Below are 15,993 nucleotides of genomic sequence, written 5' to 3' on the forward strand. Positions count from 1 at the left end.
ATTATTATTATTATTATTATTATTGGTAGTAGTATTATTATAAGGTCATTATTAATGATAAAAAACATTGGAATAAACTGCCAAAGGAATGATTGATTAAAGTGTGCTCTATTAGCACAAAATAGAAACCTGCAAAATTATGAACAATATTGATAAAATTATCTTTGTAGGATTTTAGCCCGTCTTGTTGATTTGATATTTTTTATCCCTCAATCTTGTACCCATTCCCAAAAATTGCTGACCTTTTTAGACCTTCAAGCTCACTGTTGCACTGTTGCGACATGAGTTTTCTTCGAATTAGGAGCCCAGCGGAGAGAAATGCCCCACCAAATATTTTGTTTTGAAATGAAGTGAATCCCCAGGGGCTACAGTTGCTGACCTTCATTTATTTCCCCTCCTCCTTCTTCCTCTCCCTCTTAACAACACAGTTTATTTTGGCCAATTCCAGAATTATATTTATTTATCTGTTTTTCTTTTCCCTGCCTGGAAATGATGATGTGACAAGTTATCAAATTTATCAACTTTATTCATTCTAAAAATATTTTTATCTATTTCTTTCTTTATTTTTTTTTCTTGTTGACAGTTGATCACCATGAATAAATTTCAGCAGAAAAATGAATACTTCAACTGAAAATGATTAGGATGCTGTAATTTACAATATTTTGATACTCTTGTATTTTAATGTTACTTTGAGGTATTTTTTGTTGATAATTATGTTTATGCATATTTATTAGTTGTTCGGTTTTGTGATCTCTTGGTGTGATACTCGCCTTGGGACCTCTAGGTCCCTGGTTTGAGTCCCACTGTGGACAGAATTAGATTGATTCCTTGGAAAAAGCTATTTACTAAAATTCTCTTTTCGTACTCAAGTGTAGAATGAGTACTTGACTGGTAACAGCACTGTCTCTGTATAACACATTTTGTGAATATTGCAAAATATAAGAGCTGAACTTGAATGCAAAAAGACAAGAATTGTGTTTATGTGTGAAAAACAAAAAAAAATTTTGCAACAGTCTAATGATTACGATTTTCATGTAGAAAAATAAGGATAAATGATAATATCAACAGAAGTTGGTAGTGCTTTTTCTGTTACTTTTTCTCTTTTACCGCTGGCTCTCATTATGCTTTCTTCTTGGCTGTAATGTGGCAAGTGTTGATAAAGCTGTTGAAAGCTCGAACAGAAAAAAAAAGAAACCCTCAAAATTTTTCAACTTCAATTAAAAGACTTATGATTAAATGTTTGCATATGAGGAGAATGACAATTGTATCATTGCATTAAGAATTCTGTTATCAGCTTTAAATATAATAAATACACTTTAGAAAATTAGTGGATGCGATCGTCACATGTATGACTTAACATGGGATGTTGATAACTCGTGGCTTGAGTTTGCTAACTTGTGGCTACATGCTACATCCTGTACTTTAGAGGTTAGAGTATGCATGGATACCTGCCATACTTTGTTTATTGATTTATTGTAATTTAATAACTTTTTTATAACTATTGACATTCTACCATGTTTTGACATTTCCAGATTTATAGATAAACTTCGTGAAATGGGAGAGTATAAGTATCTAATCCACAATTCCCTTTAAATGGTCCTTGACTTTGTGAAGTCTTCAATTATAAAACAAACAAACCCAAAATCAGCACTAGATTCTGTAAAATTTGAGAAAATCTGACAATGCAATCCATTTTCTTTGTGGATATAGTCCATGGGTATAAATTGTAATAAAGACTTTACAAGATAATGTGCTGTAATTCAGAACTGAAAATTTATTTTGCTAACTTTAGGAATGAATATATCGGTATCATTTGTATCATTTGGAAGGGTGATCTCCTTGTGACAATATGACGCTTTTAATCGTCTTTATAGTCCAGAATGCAATATATATTTTCTCCTTATCTGTGACAGGTTGACAAGTGACTAGCTTTAAAATTTATAAGATGTATCAAATTATATTTTGGTTTTAAGAGGAGATATGAAAAGAAGAATGATAGCAATTTTCATATAGAGATGAAAAGAATGATCTGCTCTTACCTAATTGTTTATTGTTAGTGCAAAACCATTGTATTAACATATGTATATTGAATTATAGCTCGTAACAAACGATTTTCAGCACTTTTCTAGAGAATATCAGGAACAAAGTTTGATGTGAAAGGTAAAAATTTCATATTTATGAGAGTATTTTCTTGAAGATAAATATATAGATTATGTCGGGTTTTATGATAGAAAAAAATATTCTGTAACAATTTAAAAAATTGAACATTTAATTTGACAAAATATGACATCTATAGATGTCAACTTAAAGAAATGCGTGTTTAATGTTTTCAGATATTCTTTGTTCAATTTTCTTTCAGGATGACAAACTCAGAAGTCTGGCATATGTCGCTGTTGGTAAAATAGGCAAACGCTCACCCCACCGAGTTACCAAAGACATATCAGTGGTTCAGAAATTTTTTGATGCCATGTGTAATGTAAGTAAAATCTATTTAGTAAAGACTACATTTTATTCTCAACTTATGTATTTATATTTTGAAAGTATAGAAAACCAAATTAGATATAAATGTTTTGGTGCTCATATTGTGATTGATCTGTCAGATTGTTTTGTTGGCTTGTTTTTTTGGGTTTTTTTACATGCTCCTTAATACTAAAAAAAAAGGGAAGGAGAAGAAAAGAAAAGAAAAGAAACAATATTTGAAAAAAAAATATCGACACTTATTGTCTTATTTGGTATACATCTCTCAGCTCCAAAGTTTAAGACTACAAAGCCACTCTCCCTTCTAATATCAGAATTTTAAATTCAAATGACAGGGCTAGATTTAGACCATGACATTATTCATTATACAGTATTGGCATTGAGGATCCGCTTTATTGGGACGATTCCTTAACTGAATTTATTCTATATAAAAAGTTTCACCCTTTCAATTCCCAACTGGTTAATGGGTACAAAATTTGACAATGGCCATCCCCATAAAAGAGCTTTTTTGTTGTCTTCAATCATTTAACCCGATGGTTCATAAAATGCAAATTAGTCTAAGGGGACAGTCAACCAGTTGTGTTGTCTTACCATTCATTACAAAAGTGTGAACAATAGAATTTATCTGTGTCCCCTGTTAGTGTCTACCACAACAGCCAATAAGATGTGTAAGTGGACCATTCTTCATCGTCATCACAGAGATGTGAACAATAGAATTTACTTGTATCCCCTGTTAGTGTCTATCACAACAGTTAGTGTCTATCACAACAGCCAATCAGATGTGTAAATGAACCGTTCTTCGTAGTCATCACAGAGATGTGAACAATAGAATTTACCTGTATCCCCTGTTAGTGTCTATCACAACAGCCAATCAGATGTGTAAATGAACCGTTCTTCGTAGTCATCACAGAGATGTGAACAATAGAATTTACACTTATCCCTTGTCAGTGTCATCGACTGCCATCATCACATTCATGGCCATGGTGCTAGGTTTGCAGGTAAACTGACAATTGGTGCAATTGGTAATGAGAGATTGCTTTGTGCAAGGTTGTCACCACCAAATGATTTGTTTTTTCATTGAGGCAATGAGTAAACAATGCATTCTTAATCCGTTTCTTACTTATGCAACCATTATGAGTAGCATATTTGCTCAATTGCATGGCCGCCGCTTAATTGGGCTGATTTGTTGGGAACTGAATTATCCCAATAAACCGGCTGGGACTATATTGATGATCTTTATCTGTCTTTCATGCAGGAAGAAGGTGACACTCGCCTTGCTGTGCAGGAAGCCATGGCCATGATGTCTGAAGCTTTTCGTACTTTGGATGAAACCAACAAAAAACTTATGGAAGCTCTACTGCTGCAAAATATTGACAAGGTAATTTGTTCCATCTGGATTTAGACTAAAATAGACGTTGTTATAAGCATAGGATTTCGGCCTTGTTTATGATGGATAAGCAAAGGATAAGTGGTACTTATTGTTAAAAAGAAATGGATAAATAAAATGAAAAACGCAAATTGCTTATAGCATAATTAAAATATCAGACTTAGATATTTGGAGACAATAAAATAATTGTTTGCTTGACGAATTTCGTAATTGCACTGTTGTGGTTATGAAGGCATTAAGTTAAACTTTGGATTAAAAATTACAGTTTTAAGAAGTCTTATAAATCCTTCTGGTTAATGGAACCAGTCTTTGTTGAATGAAGTGAACAGTGACAGTTGTTTCCACGCATTGGATAAGATACTAGCAAACTATGTTTCCCCATCATACTTTTAAATAATGCAACTGGCCCGTCATTGTTGATTAAAAGAAGGGCTGGGTATGTGTAGAAAAAAAATTATACAATTTTAACCTTCGCATAATAAGATATTTGAAGTGTGTTTTATTAATGTTAGCCATTAGAAATATGTCTTTTTAAAATAATAATAATAATAATAATAATAATAATAATAATAATAATAATACTTTATTGCATCCCAAAAAGGAAATTTTTTGTACAGACGTGTTATAATTTACACATAAGATAAAAATACAATGGAAATAGGATGTATATATATATATAAAAAAGGAGCAGCTCTATAACCAGAGCTGCGCTTTATAATATAAATAATTTCAACACTGTAAAATAGTTAAAACTGTCACTATAAATTGAAAATTGAAAAGATTGCAAAACAAATAAATTAATAAATTAATATTTATATTTTAAAAAAGTAAAAATGAGAAAGAATTATATAAAATGATTATTGCTTGTTGTTATAAAGCCTAATACTGGACGGCAGAAAAGATTTTCGGTGTCTCTCTGTTTTCGTTGAAATAGAGAAAGGGCGACCACTTCTTTCTGACATAATAATTGATGGTCTTAGTGGATGATACTGGTCATTTAATATTTTAGTTATTTTATTAATACAAAATTTCTCGTATAAAAGATCTACATCGTCAACATCATTTATATAGCGTTTAATGGATTTTTTAATATTTGAATTTATTTTGTTCCTTTCCACTGCTAAGCAATTGCCTCCCCAAGCTGTTATACAAAATGACAAAACACTTTCGATTACTGCTCTATAAAATAATGTGCAGAGGGTTTTATCTATTCTAAACTGAGAGAGTTTTGATAAAAAATATGTACGTCTGCACATCTTATGCCTAATTATTTTCAAGTGTTCATCCCACTTGAGCCTGTCATCAATCGTTACACCAAGGTATTTGTAGTGAGGAACTCGCTGGACGAATTGGTCCTTTAATTTTAACGGTTCTATCGGTTCCTTCACTCTCCTAAAGTCAATCACTAGCTCCTTTGTCTTGCTTATGTTAAGCTCTAGGTGGTGGGCATCACACCAAGACACAAATCTATCAATTTCTTGCCTATAAGCCACTTCGTTGCCATTTGTTATGAGGCCTTGAAGAGCGGTGTCATCTGCAAACTTTATTAAAGGTACACTCAGGTTTTGACTTCTACAGTCATTCGTGTATATTGTGAATAATACTGGGGACAATACACAACCCTGAGGAGCACCAGTATTAGTAGTTATACAGGAAGATTTGTTTTGTCCTAATTGAACATATTGTGCTCTCTCCGTAAGAAATTCGAGCACCCAAGCAATTATATACTTGTTTAAATTCAGACTAGTCAATTTTTGAACAACCAACTGAGGTTGCATTGTATTGAACGCTGAAGAAAAATCTGCAAAAAGCAATCTGCAATAGCTCCTAGCGTGATCTAGATGCCTGTAGATGTTGTTTGTAAACAGCAAAATGGCATCCTCTACGCCACGTCCTGGTTTGTAAGCAAATTGATGACTATCACTCAATGGCATAAACTGATTCCTAATTTTAACAAGAACAAGTTTTTCTAAAGATTTCATGACTATTGAAGTCAGTGCAACAGGTCTGAGATCGTTCATAGTTTCAAGTTTTTCTTTTTTGGAACAGGAATAATTTTTGAAGTTTTCCAAATTTCAGGGATCGAAACGCATTGGAGGGACCAGTTAAAAATATGTGTATAAATGGGGGAAAGCTGGTGGGCACATTCTTTTAATAGTTTTCCTTTCAATCCATCCGGCCCAGCAGCCTTCCTCTCGTTTAGTTTCGAAAATACGAATCTTGTTTCCTCTTCACTGACCTCAATAGTCATTTCATCTTCCAAAGCCCTGTCTAATTTATGTTTTTCATTTTCAATATCAAATTTGTTGGCTGTGTCGAAACGTGAATAAAATTTATTTAAAGTTTCAATTTCGATATCTTCTGATATAATCGTGGGCTTTGGATTATAGTTAACAGCAGTTTTAAGCCCCCGCCACGTGTCCCGTATATCCCCAGAAGAAAAGCATTTTTCAATTTTATTTTTGTACTTATCTCTACAACTAGATATTACCCTCTTTATCTCTTTTTGTTTTGTTTTCAGATCTTTTTTGTTTCCACTAGTATAGAGAGTTTTCTTTTGGTTCAATAAAAGTTTCAGATCTTTTGTTATCCAAGGCTTGTTGTTAGGATAATATTTTATTTCTTTTTTACAAGACACTAGCTGTTCACAGAATTTTAAATACTCACTCACACAGTCATTCAGCTCATCCACACTATCACATGATTCGATAAAAACATTCCAGTCAGTGCATTCAAAACAACCACGCAAATCTTCACACACACTTCCGTTCCAGATCTGTACACTTTTCTTTACTGGTTTTACACGTTTAAAAACAGGGCGGTAGGTGGGGAGTAGCAAGAGCATGCAGTGGTCAGATAAACCTAATGGGGCACGGGGTAAACATTTATAACTATTTTTAATATTACACAGGAATAAATCTAATGTTTTTTTGTCCCTTGTCTCGCAGTCCACGTATTGATGAAGTCCCGGGAGAGTAAAATCGTTACATTGGTTAAAATCGCCAGTGACCATCAATACGGCATCGGGTGACTTAATTTGAATGTCCTGTATTTCTTTCCTCAAAATATTTTTCGCTGTGGTGTTGTCTGATGATGGTGGAATGTAGACGTTGATGATGATGACATGAGTATATTCCCGGGGTAGATAATATGGTCGTGACGAAACAGTAATAAATTCAATATAATCGTCACAATACATTTTCTTTATCTGACAATTATTGGGGTGGCACCATTTGTTGTTAATAAATGTGCACACCCCACCCCCAGTTCGTTTATTTACATTAGTCCGATCTCCTCGAAATAGTGAATATTGTTCAATATTAAAACATGATGATGGTATGTGAGGAGATAGCCAAGTCTCTGTTAACGCTATTATGGAGGCTTGACGATAGTCACTATTAAAACGACACAGTGAAAACAGTTCATCAATTTTATTTTTCAGTGATCTTACATTACCTGTCACTACACAGGGTAAAAATGGACGAAAAGGCCGTCTGTTAAATTTTGTTTTTATTCCTCCTTTTCTCCCCCTCTTTCTTACTTTAATAAACGATGTGTCAATAGTGGGTGGTGGGGGTGACACGGGTTGGAGGGATCGGAGAGTTCTTGGAGTATAAGTTATCGATAGGCTTATTTTGGCAGCAAAATCACAGGCTAAAACACCATTTATGCTTATAAATATACTAATAAATATAAAAATCAGGAACAATATATACTTCACATCCATTTTGAATAAAAATTAGGCTTAAATTCCGACGATTGAATGATAAATGAATAAAAATATGTGTAGAAAATAGGTAAACATTCACAACACGTCTGTTGTCGCCGGAAGCCAGCGCCAAAAGACCACTCTGTTTATTAAGGTTTTCACTCAATATATTTGAAACCCTCGAACAAATAATGAAACATCACTGCATGACTCTTAATTAATCTATTTACCTCAGGATGAGTCTCAGGTCAGGTTTGTGTCTGTCCAATATGCTGCGACTGTTTTCTCTAGTGACCATATTCCATCCAGATATATTCTCATGCTTGGAGCTGGAGATGTGTGAGTATTAGAAAAACTTTGGAAAATAGAGACTTTGAAAAGATAATGATAAATATTAAGAGATGTGTGTGACCAAAGGATCTCCTGATTTATTTTGGTCTCCCCAGTATTCTAGGATGGCTGAGTCAAGGGTAAAATATAAAGAGATATTTGTTTTATTTATTCAGCACTGGTCTGTGCTAGTAGTACTGTATATTCCTTTGTTGAGCTGGCTATCTCCATTTTCTACAGTACAGGTCAATTGTCCTGCATTATTTTTGAAATGCTTACTTAATCCTCGTTGAGCCACTGGGTGTCGAAGTCATCTAGCATCTACCAAAGACTTCCATATCGGTCTGATGGCTGCTTGGATGTTGATGTTGCTGCAGGTTTGGCTGGCCTCTTTCAGCTCTTCATTCATGGAGTGTCTCAGGGTTTCTATTTTTGAGGTAGCATTCTTACAATATGGGTGAAATGGCAAATGTAAATATGCCATGAGATGGTGCATGCAAGTACGCCTGAAACAAAAATAGATTGCTAATATATCAATCTTAACTCTCATCGATGACAGTATCCTTCTCATAAACAAATCGTCAGAACTAGAATCAGATAATAGGAATGTATTTTCTAGAGAATTCAGTTTTGATAAAAAAACATTCTTGTTCTTCGTTTAAGCTTAAAATGAGCATTTGTGTTCGATGGGTTTCAAGAATTGTCAGACTGACCACCATTTTGACCTTAATTATGTTTTGAGATTTCAAACAGGTAAATTCAAATATTACTTATAAAAATGTTTTGTTCAGGTTTCATTCTTTGCCTATGAAGCCCTAATAATTTGTTTATGGATTTAAAAAATTTTTTGTTATATATGCTGGGAGCAAGCATTGAAATAATTTTTTTTCCTTTGTCAATTTTCAAGTTTGTTTGTTTTGAGTCCGCATTGTTATTGATTTTTTTGGTAGTGATTTGGGTTTAATATTTAAATTGAAAAACATTTATGTCCGTCGGAGATTTAAATAAATTGATTCATTCAAAACACTAAACCTAGTCAGTAATAGAAAATCTTTCCTTATCTTTTATTATTTTCTACTTTCTTCCTGTTTATTGCCATTTTAGGAATGCGCTGCATTATAAATAAATGTATTTTTTGATTATATTGCATAAGGACGAACATAAAGTCTGAATCAGTCAAGGCATTAGAGGAGTGCAGACAAGACGATGTTCACAAATACAAAGGTAAAAGGATGTGTGATGGGCCGAATTTTTGTTGATGTTTATTGACTATGTCTCTGAGAAGGTGTCTTATACATGCTTGCTATATCGTTGATTTCAATTTTCAATTTTCAAGCAGCTATAAATATTCTTTTAGATAGGAATTGGCAGGTCTAGATGGCATAAACTGATTCCTAATTTTAACAAGAACAAGTTTTCTAAAGATTTCATGACTATTGAAGTCAGTGCAACAGGTCTGAGATCGTTCATAGTTTCAAGTTTTTCTTTTTTGGAACAGGAATAATTTTTGAAGTTTTCCAAATTTCAGGGATCGAAACGCATTGGAGGGACCAGTTAAAAATATGTGTATAAATGGGGGAAAGCTGGTGGGCACATTCTTTTAATAGTTTTCCTTTCAATCCATCCGGCCCAGCAGCCTTCCTCTCGTTTAGTTTCGAAAATACGAATCTTGTTTCCTCTTCACTGACCTCAATAGTCATTTCATCTTCCAAAGCCCTGTCTAATTTATGTTTTTCATTTTCAATATCAAATTTGTTGGCTGTGTCGAAACGTGAATAAAATTTATTTAAAGTTTCAATTTCGATATCTTCTGATATAATCGTGGGCTTTGGATTATAGTTAACAGCAGTTTTAAGCCCCCGCCACGTGTCCCGTATATCCCCAGAAGAAAAGCATTTTTCAATTTTATTTTTGTACTTATCTCTACAACTAGATATTACCCTCTTTATCTCTTTTTGTTTTGTTTTTCAGATCTTTTTTTGTTTCCACTAGTATAGAGAGTTTTCTTTTGGTTCAATAAAAGTTTCAGATCTTTTGTTATCCAAGGCTTGTTGTTAGGATAATATTTTATTTCTTTTTTACAAGACACTAGCTGTTCACAGAAATTTTAAATACTCACTCACACAGTCATTCAGCTCATCCACACTATCACATGATTCGATAAAAACATTCCAGTCAGTGCATTCAAAACAACCACGCAAATCTTCACACACACTTCCGTTCCAGATCTGTACACTTTTCTTTACTGGTTTTACACGTTTAAAAACAGGGCGGTAGGTGGGGAGTAGCAAGAGCATGCAGTGGTCAGATAAACCTAATGGGGCACGGGGTAAACATTTATAACTATTTTTAATATTACACAGAATAAATCTAATGTTTTTTTGTCCCTTGTCTCGCAGTCCACGTATTGATGAAGTCCCGGGAGAGTAAAATCGTTACATTGGTTAAAATCGCCAGTGACCATCAATACGGCATCGGGTGACTTAATTTGAATGTCCTGTATTTCTTTCCTCAAAATATTTTTCGCTGTGGTGTTGTCTGATGATGGTGGAATGTAGACGTGATGATGATGACATGAGTATATTCCCGGGGTAGATAATATGGTCGTGACGAAACAGTAATAAATTCAATATAATCGTCACAATACATTTTCTTTATCTGACAATTATTGGGGTGGCACCATTTGTTGTTAATAAATGTGCACACCCCACCCCAGTTCGTTTATTTACATTAGTCCGATCTCCTCGAAATAGTGAATATTGTTCAATATTAAAACATGATGATGGTATGTGAGGAGATAGCCAAGTCTCTGTTAACGCTATTATGGAGGCTTGACGATAGTCACTATTAAAACGACACAGTGAAAACAGTTCATCAATTTTATTTTTCAGTGATCTTACATTACCTGTCACTACACAGGGTAAAAATGGACGAAAAGGCCGTCTGTTAAATTTTGTTTTTATTCCTCCTTTTCTCCCCCTCTTTCTTACTTTAATAAACGATGTGTCAATAGTGGGTGGTGGGGGTGACACGGGTTGGAGGGATCGGAGAGTCTCTGGAGTATAAGTTATCGATAGGCTTATTTTGGCAGCAAAATCACAGGCTAAAACACCATTTATGCTTATAAATATACTAATAAATATAAAAATCAGGAACAATATATACTTCACATCCATTTTGAATAAAAATTAGGCTTAAATTCCGACGATTGAATGATAAATGAATAAAAATATGTGTAGAAAATAGGTAAACATTCACAACACGTCTGTTGTCGCCGGAAGCCAGCGCCAAAAGACCACTCTGTTTATTAAGGTTTTCACTCAATATATTTGAAACCCTCGAACAAATAATGAAACATCACTGCATGACTCTTAATTAATCTATTTACCTCAGGATGAGTCTCAGTCAGGTTTGTGTCTGTCCAATATGCTGCGACTGTTTTCTCTAGTGACCATATTCCATCCAGATATATTCTCATGCTTGGAGCTGGAGATGTGTGAGTATTAGAAAAACTTTGGAAAATAGAGACTTTGAAAAGATAATGATAAATATTAAGAGATGTGTGTGACCAAAGGATCTCCTGATTTATTTTGGTCTCCCCAGTATTCTAGGATGGCTGAGTCAAGGGTAAAATATAAAGAGATATTTGTTTTATTTATTCAGCACTGGTCTGTGCTAGTAGTACTGTATATTCCTTTGTTGAGCTGGCTATCTCCATTTTCTACAGTACAGGTCAATTGTCCTGCATTATTTTTGAAATGCTTACTTAATCCTCGTTGAGCCACTGGGTGTCGAAGTCATCTAGCATCTACCAAAGACTTCCATATCGGTCTGATGGCTGCTTGGATGTTGATGTTGCTGCAGGTTTGGCTGGCCTCTTTCAGCTCTTCATTCATGGAGTGTCTCAGGGTTTCTATTTTTGAGGTAGCATTCTTACAATATGGGTGAAATGGCAAATGTAAATATGCCATGAGATGGTGCATGCAAGTACGCCTGAAACAAAAATAGATTGCAAATACTTTTTCTTCACTGCTTTAAAAAAAAAGAACTGCTATAATATTCATTTTTGTTTCGAACTAATAAAGTACACACCATCAAACAGACTTTATTAATTTAAATTATGTTGCTAGATTATCAATCTTAACTCTCATCGATGACAGTATCTTCTCATAAACAAATAGGTCAGAACTAGAATCAGATAATAGGAATGTATTTTCTAGAGAATTCAGTTTGATAAAAAACATTCTTGTTCTTCGTTTAAGCTTAAAATGAGAAGTTTGGTGTTCGATGGGTTTCATGAATTGTCAGACTGACCACCATTTATGACCTTATTATGTTTGAGATTTCAAACAGGAAAATGTCAAATATTACTTATCAAAATGTTTTGTTCAGGTTTCATTCTTTGCCTATGAAGCCCTAATTAATTTGTTTATGGATTTTTAAAAAAGTTTTGTTATATATGCTGGAGCAGCATTGGAAATAATTTTTTTCTTGTCAATTTTTCAAAGTTTGTTTTGTTTTGAGTCGCATTGTATTGATTTTTTTGGAGTGATTGGGTTTAATATTTTAAATTGAAAAACTTTTATGTCGTCGGAGATTAAATAAATTGATTCATTCAAAACACTTACCTAGTCAGTAAATAAGAAAATCCTTTTCTTTTATTATTTTCTACTTTCTTTCCTTTTATTGCCATTTTAGGAATGCGCTGCATTATAAAATAAATGTTATTTTTGATTATATTTGCAGTAAGGACGACATAAAGTCTGAATCAGTCAAGGCATTGAAGGAGTGCAGACAAGACGATTGTTCACAAATACAAAGGAAAAGATTGTGATGCCGAAATTTGTTGATGTTATTGACTATGTCTCTGAGAAGGTGTCTTATACATGCTTGCTACTATCTTTGATTTCAATTTCAATTTTCAAGCAGCTATAAATATTCTTTAGATTGGAATTGGCAGGGTCTAGATGGATATGAATATAATGATCCAAGAGCTAAATAAACTATTATCAAGTTGTGTTAAAATCATTTAAGCTTTTTTCATGTTCAAACTAGTGAGTTTGTGATTGATTGTTGCTACTGAAGGAGTAATCCTGTTGTCCTCTTTCTCTGTTTTTTTGGTCCCTTGACAAGGCGATTAATGCCACAGCACTAGCTACGATCATTTTGCAAAGAAGGGTAGCAGTCAAATGTGAGCAATGTATTTGTGTGGCAGGTGCGATATAAATATAATTACATTATTATTATTATTTAAAGGAAAGGTGGGGGAATAATGATTGTAATTTTTCCATAAATTAAATAGCTGCACAAGTGTTTTCTTGTGCGTGTTTTGGAACTACAGGGTGCCTCTGGTATTGAACCGGATCCACCTTTACATCTTTGCATACTTTGAATGGCTTGTCAGACAGTAATATTGCCTGTGGGTTTTTTATATCAATTTTTCCTATATTTAGTCCTTTTGCTGACGATTTTCTAAAATGCTCGTCAGCCAATCGTATTTAAGGCACAAAGGGACTTTAAAGACCTAAATATTCAGGTGTGTTGATGTACATATTCGGTACGCATCATGTTTAGTAGTGATTGGTACAAGGCAGAATATACCCTCAAAGTGTTGCGACACCTTTAACTTCTTCAATAGACAAAACTGATTCCTAATTTTAACAAGAACAAGTTTTTCTAAAGATTTCATGACTATTGAAGTCAGTGCAACAGGTCTGAGATCGTTCATAGTTTCAAGTTTTTCTTTTTTTGGAACAGGAATAATTTTTGAAGTTTTCCAAATTTCAGGGATCGAAACGCATTGGAGGGACCAGTTAAAAATATGTGTATAAATGGGGGAAAGCTGGTGGGCACATTCTTTTAATAGTTTTCCTTTCAATCCATCCGGCCCAGCAGCCTTCCTCTCGTTTAGTTTCGAAAATACGAATCTTGTTTCCTCTTCACTGACCTCAATAGTCATTTCATCTTCCAAAGCCCTGTCTAATTTATGTTTTTCATTTTCAATATCAAATTTGTTGGCTGTGTCGAAACGTGAATAAAATTTATTTAAAGTTTCAATTTCGATATCTTCTGATATAATCGTGGGCTTTGGATTATAGTTAACAGCAGTTTTAAGCCCCCGCCACGTGTCCCGTATATCCCCAGAAGAAAAGCATTTTTCAATTTTATTTTTGTACTTATCTCTACAACTAGATATTACCCTCTTTATCTCTTTTTGTTTTGTTTTCAGATCTTTTTTGTTTCCACTAGTATAGAGAGTTTTCTTTTGGTTCAATAAAAGTTTCAGATCTTTTGTTATCCAAGGCTTGTTGTTAGGATAATATTTTATTTCTTTTTTACAAGACACTAGCTGTTCACAGAATTTTAAATACTCACTCACACAGTCATTCAGCTCATCCACACTATCACATGATTCGATAAAAACATTCCAGTCAGTGCATTCAAAACAACCACGCAAATCTTCACACACACTTCCGTTCCAGATCTGTACACTTTTCTTTACTGGTTTTACACGTTTAAAAACAGGGCGGTAGGTGGGGAGTAGCAAGAGCATGCAGTGGTCAGATAAACCTAATGGGGCACGGGGTAAACATTTATAACTATTTTTAATATTACACAGGAATAAATCTAATGTTTTTTTGTCCCTTGTCTCGCAGTCCACGTATTGATGAAGTCCCGGGAGAGTAAAATCGTTACATTGGTTAAAATCGCCAGTGACCATCAATACGGCATCGGGTGACTTAATTTGAATGTCCTGTATTTCTTTCCTCAAAATATTTTTCGCTGTGGTGTTGTCTGATGATGGTGGAATGTAGACGTTGATGATGATGACATGAGTATATTCCCGGGGTAGATAATATGGTCGTGACGAAACAGTAATAAATTCAATATAATCGTCACAATACATTTTCTTTATCTGACAATTATTGGGGTGGCACCATTTGTTGTTAATAAATGTGCACACCCCACCCCCAGTTCGTTTATTTACATTAGTCCGATCTCCTCGAAATAGTGAATATTGTTCAATATTAAAACATGATGATGGTATGTGAGGAGATAGCCAAGTCTCTGTTAACGCTATTATGGAGGCTTGACGATAGTCACTATTAAAACGACACAGTGAAAACAGTTCATCAATTTTATTTTTCAGTGATCTTACATTACCTGTCACTACACAGGGTAAAAATGGACGAAAAGGCCGTCTGTTAAATTTTGTTTTTATTCCTCCTTTTCTCCCCCTCTTTCTTACTTTAATAAACGATGTGTCAATAGTGGGTGGTGGGGGTGACACGGGTTGGAGGGATCGGAGAGTCTCTGGAGTATAAGTTATCGATAGGCTTATTTTGGCAGCAAAATCACAGGCTAAAACACCATTTATGCTTATAAATATACTAATAAATATAAAAATCAGGAACAATATATACTTCACATCCATTTTGAATAAAAATTAGGCTTAAATTCCGACGATTGAATGATAAATGAATAAAAATATGTGTAGAAAATAGGTAAACATTCACAACACGTCTGTTGTCGCCGGAAGCCAGCGCCAAAAGACCACTCTGTTTATTAAGGTTTTCACTCAATATATTTGAAACCCTCGAACAAATAATGAAACATCACTGCATGACTCTTAATTAATCTATTTACCTCAGGATGAGTCTCAGGTCAGGTTTGTGTCTGTCCAATATGCTGCGACTGTTTTCTCTAGTGACCATATTCCATCCAGATATATTCTCATGCTTGGAGCTGGAGATGTGTGAGTATTAGAAAAACTTTGGAAAATAGAGACTTTGAAAAGATAATGATAAATATTAAGAGATGTGTGTGACCAAAGGATCTCCTGATTTATTTTGGTCTCCCCAGTATTCTAGGATGGCTGAGTCAAGGGTAAAATATAAAGAGATATTTGTTTTATTTATTCAGCACTGGTCTGTGCTAGTAGTACTGTATATTCCTTTGTTGAGCTGGCTATCTCCATTTTCTACAGTACAGGTCAATTGTCCTGCATTATTTTTGAAATGCTTACTTAATCCTCGTTGAGCCACTGGGTGTCGAAGTCATCTAGCATCTACCAAAGACTTCCATATCG

The 15,993-nt window shown here is 34.2% G+C and overlaps 1 protein-coding gene across 1 annotated transcript in view; it reads left to right on the top strand.

Moving 5' to 3' along the window:
* Positions 1–15,993, top strand: part of LOC144967211 (proteasome adapter and scaffold protein ECM29-like) — a 74,731-nt gene that overhangs the window by 12,489 nt on the left and 46,249 nt on the right. The window contains exons 12-14 of the mRNA XM_078904158.1: positions 2,360–2,476; positions 3,734–3,856; positions 15,557–15,660. Of these exons, the coding sequence (XP_078760284.1) occupies positions 2,360–2,476; positions 3,734–3,856; positions 15,557–15,660 (344 nt within the window). The remainder of the gene's footprint in view (positions 1–2,359; positions 2,477–3,733; positions 3,857–15,556; positions 15,661–15,993) is intronic.

This window comes from Berghia stephanieae, chromosome 1 (assembly GCF_034508935.2).
Source record: "Berghia stephanieae isolate SIO BIC M18660-M18661 chromosome 1, UCSD_Bste_1.3, whole genome shotgun sequence".
In the NCBI taxonomy this organism is placed as follows: Eukaryota; Metazoa; Mollusca; class Gastropoda; order Nudibranchia; family Aeolidiidae; genus Berghia; species Berghia stephanieae.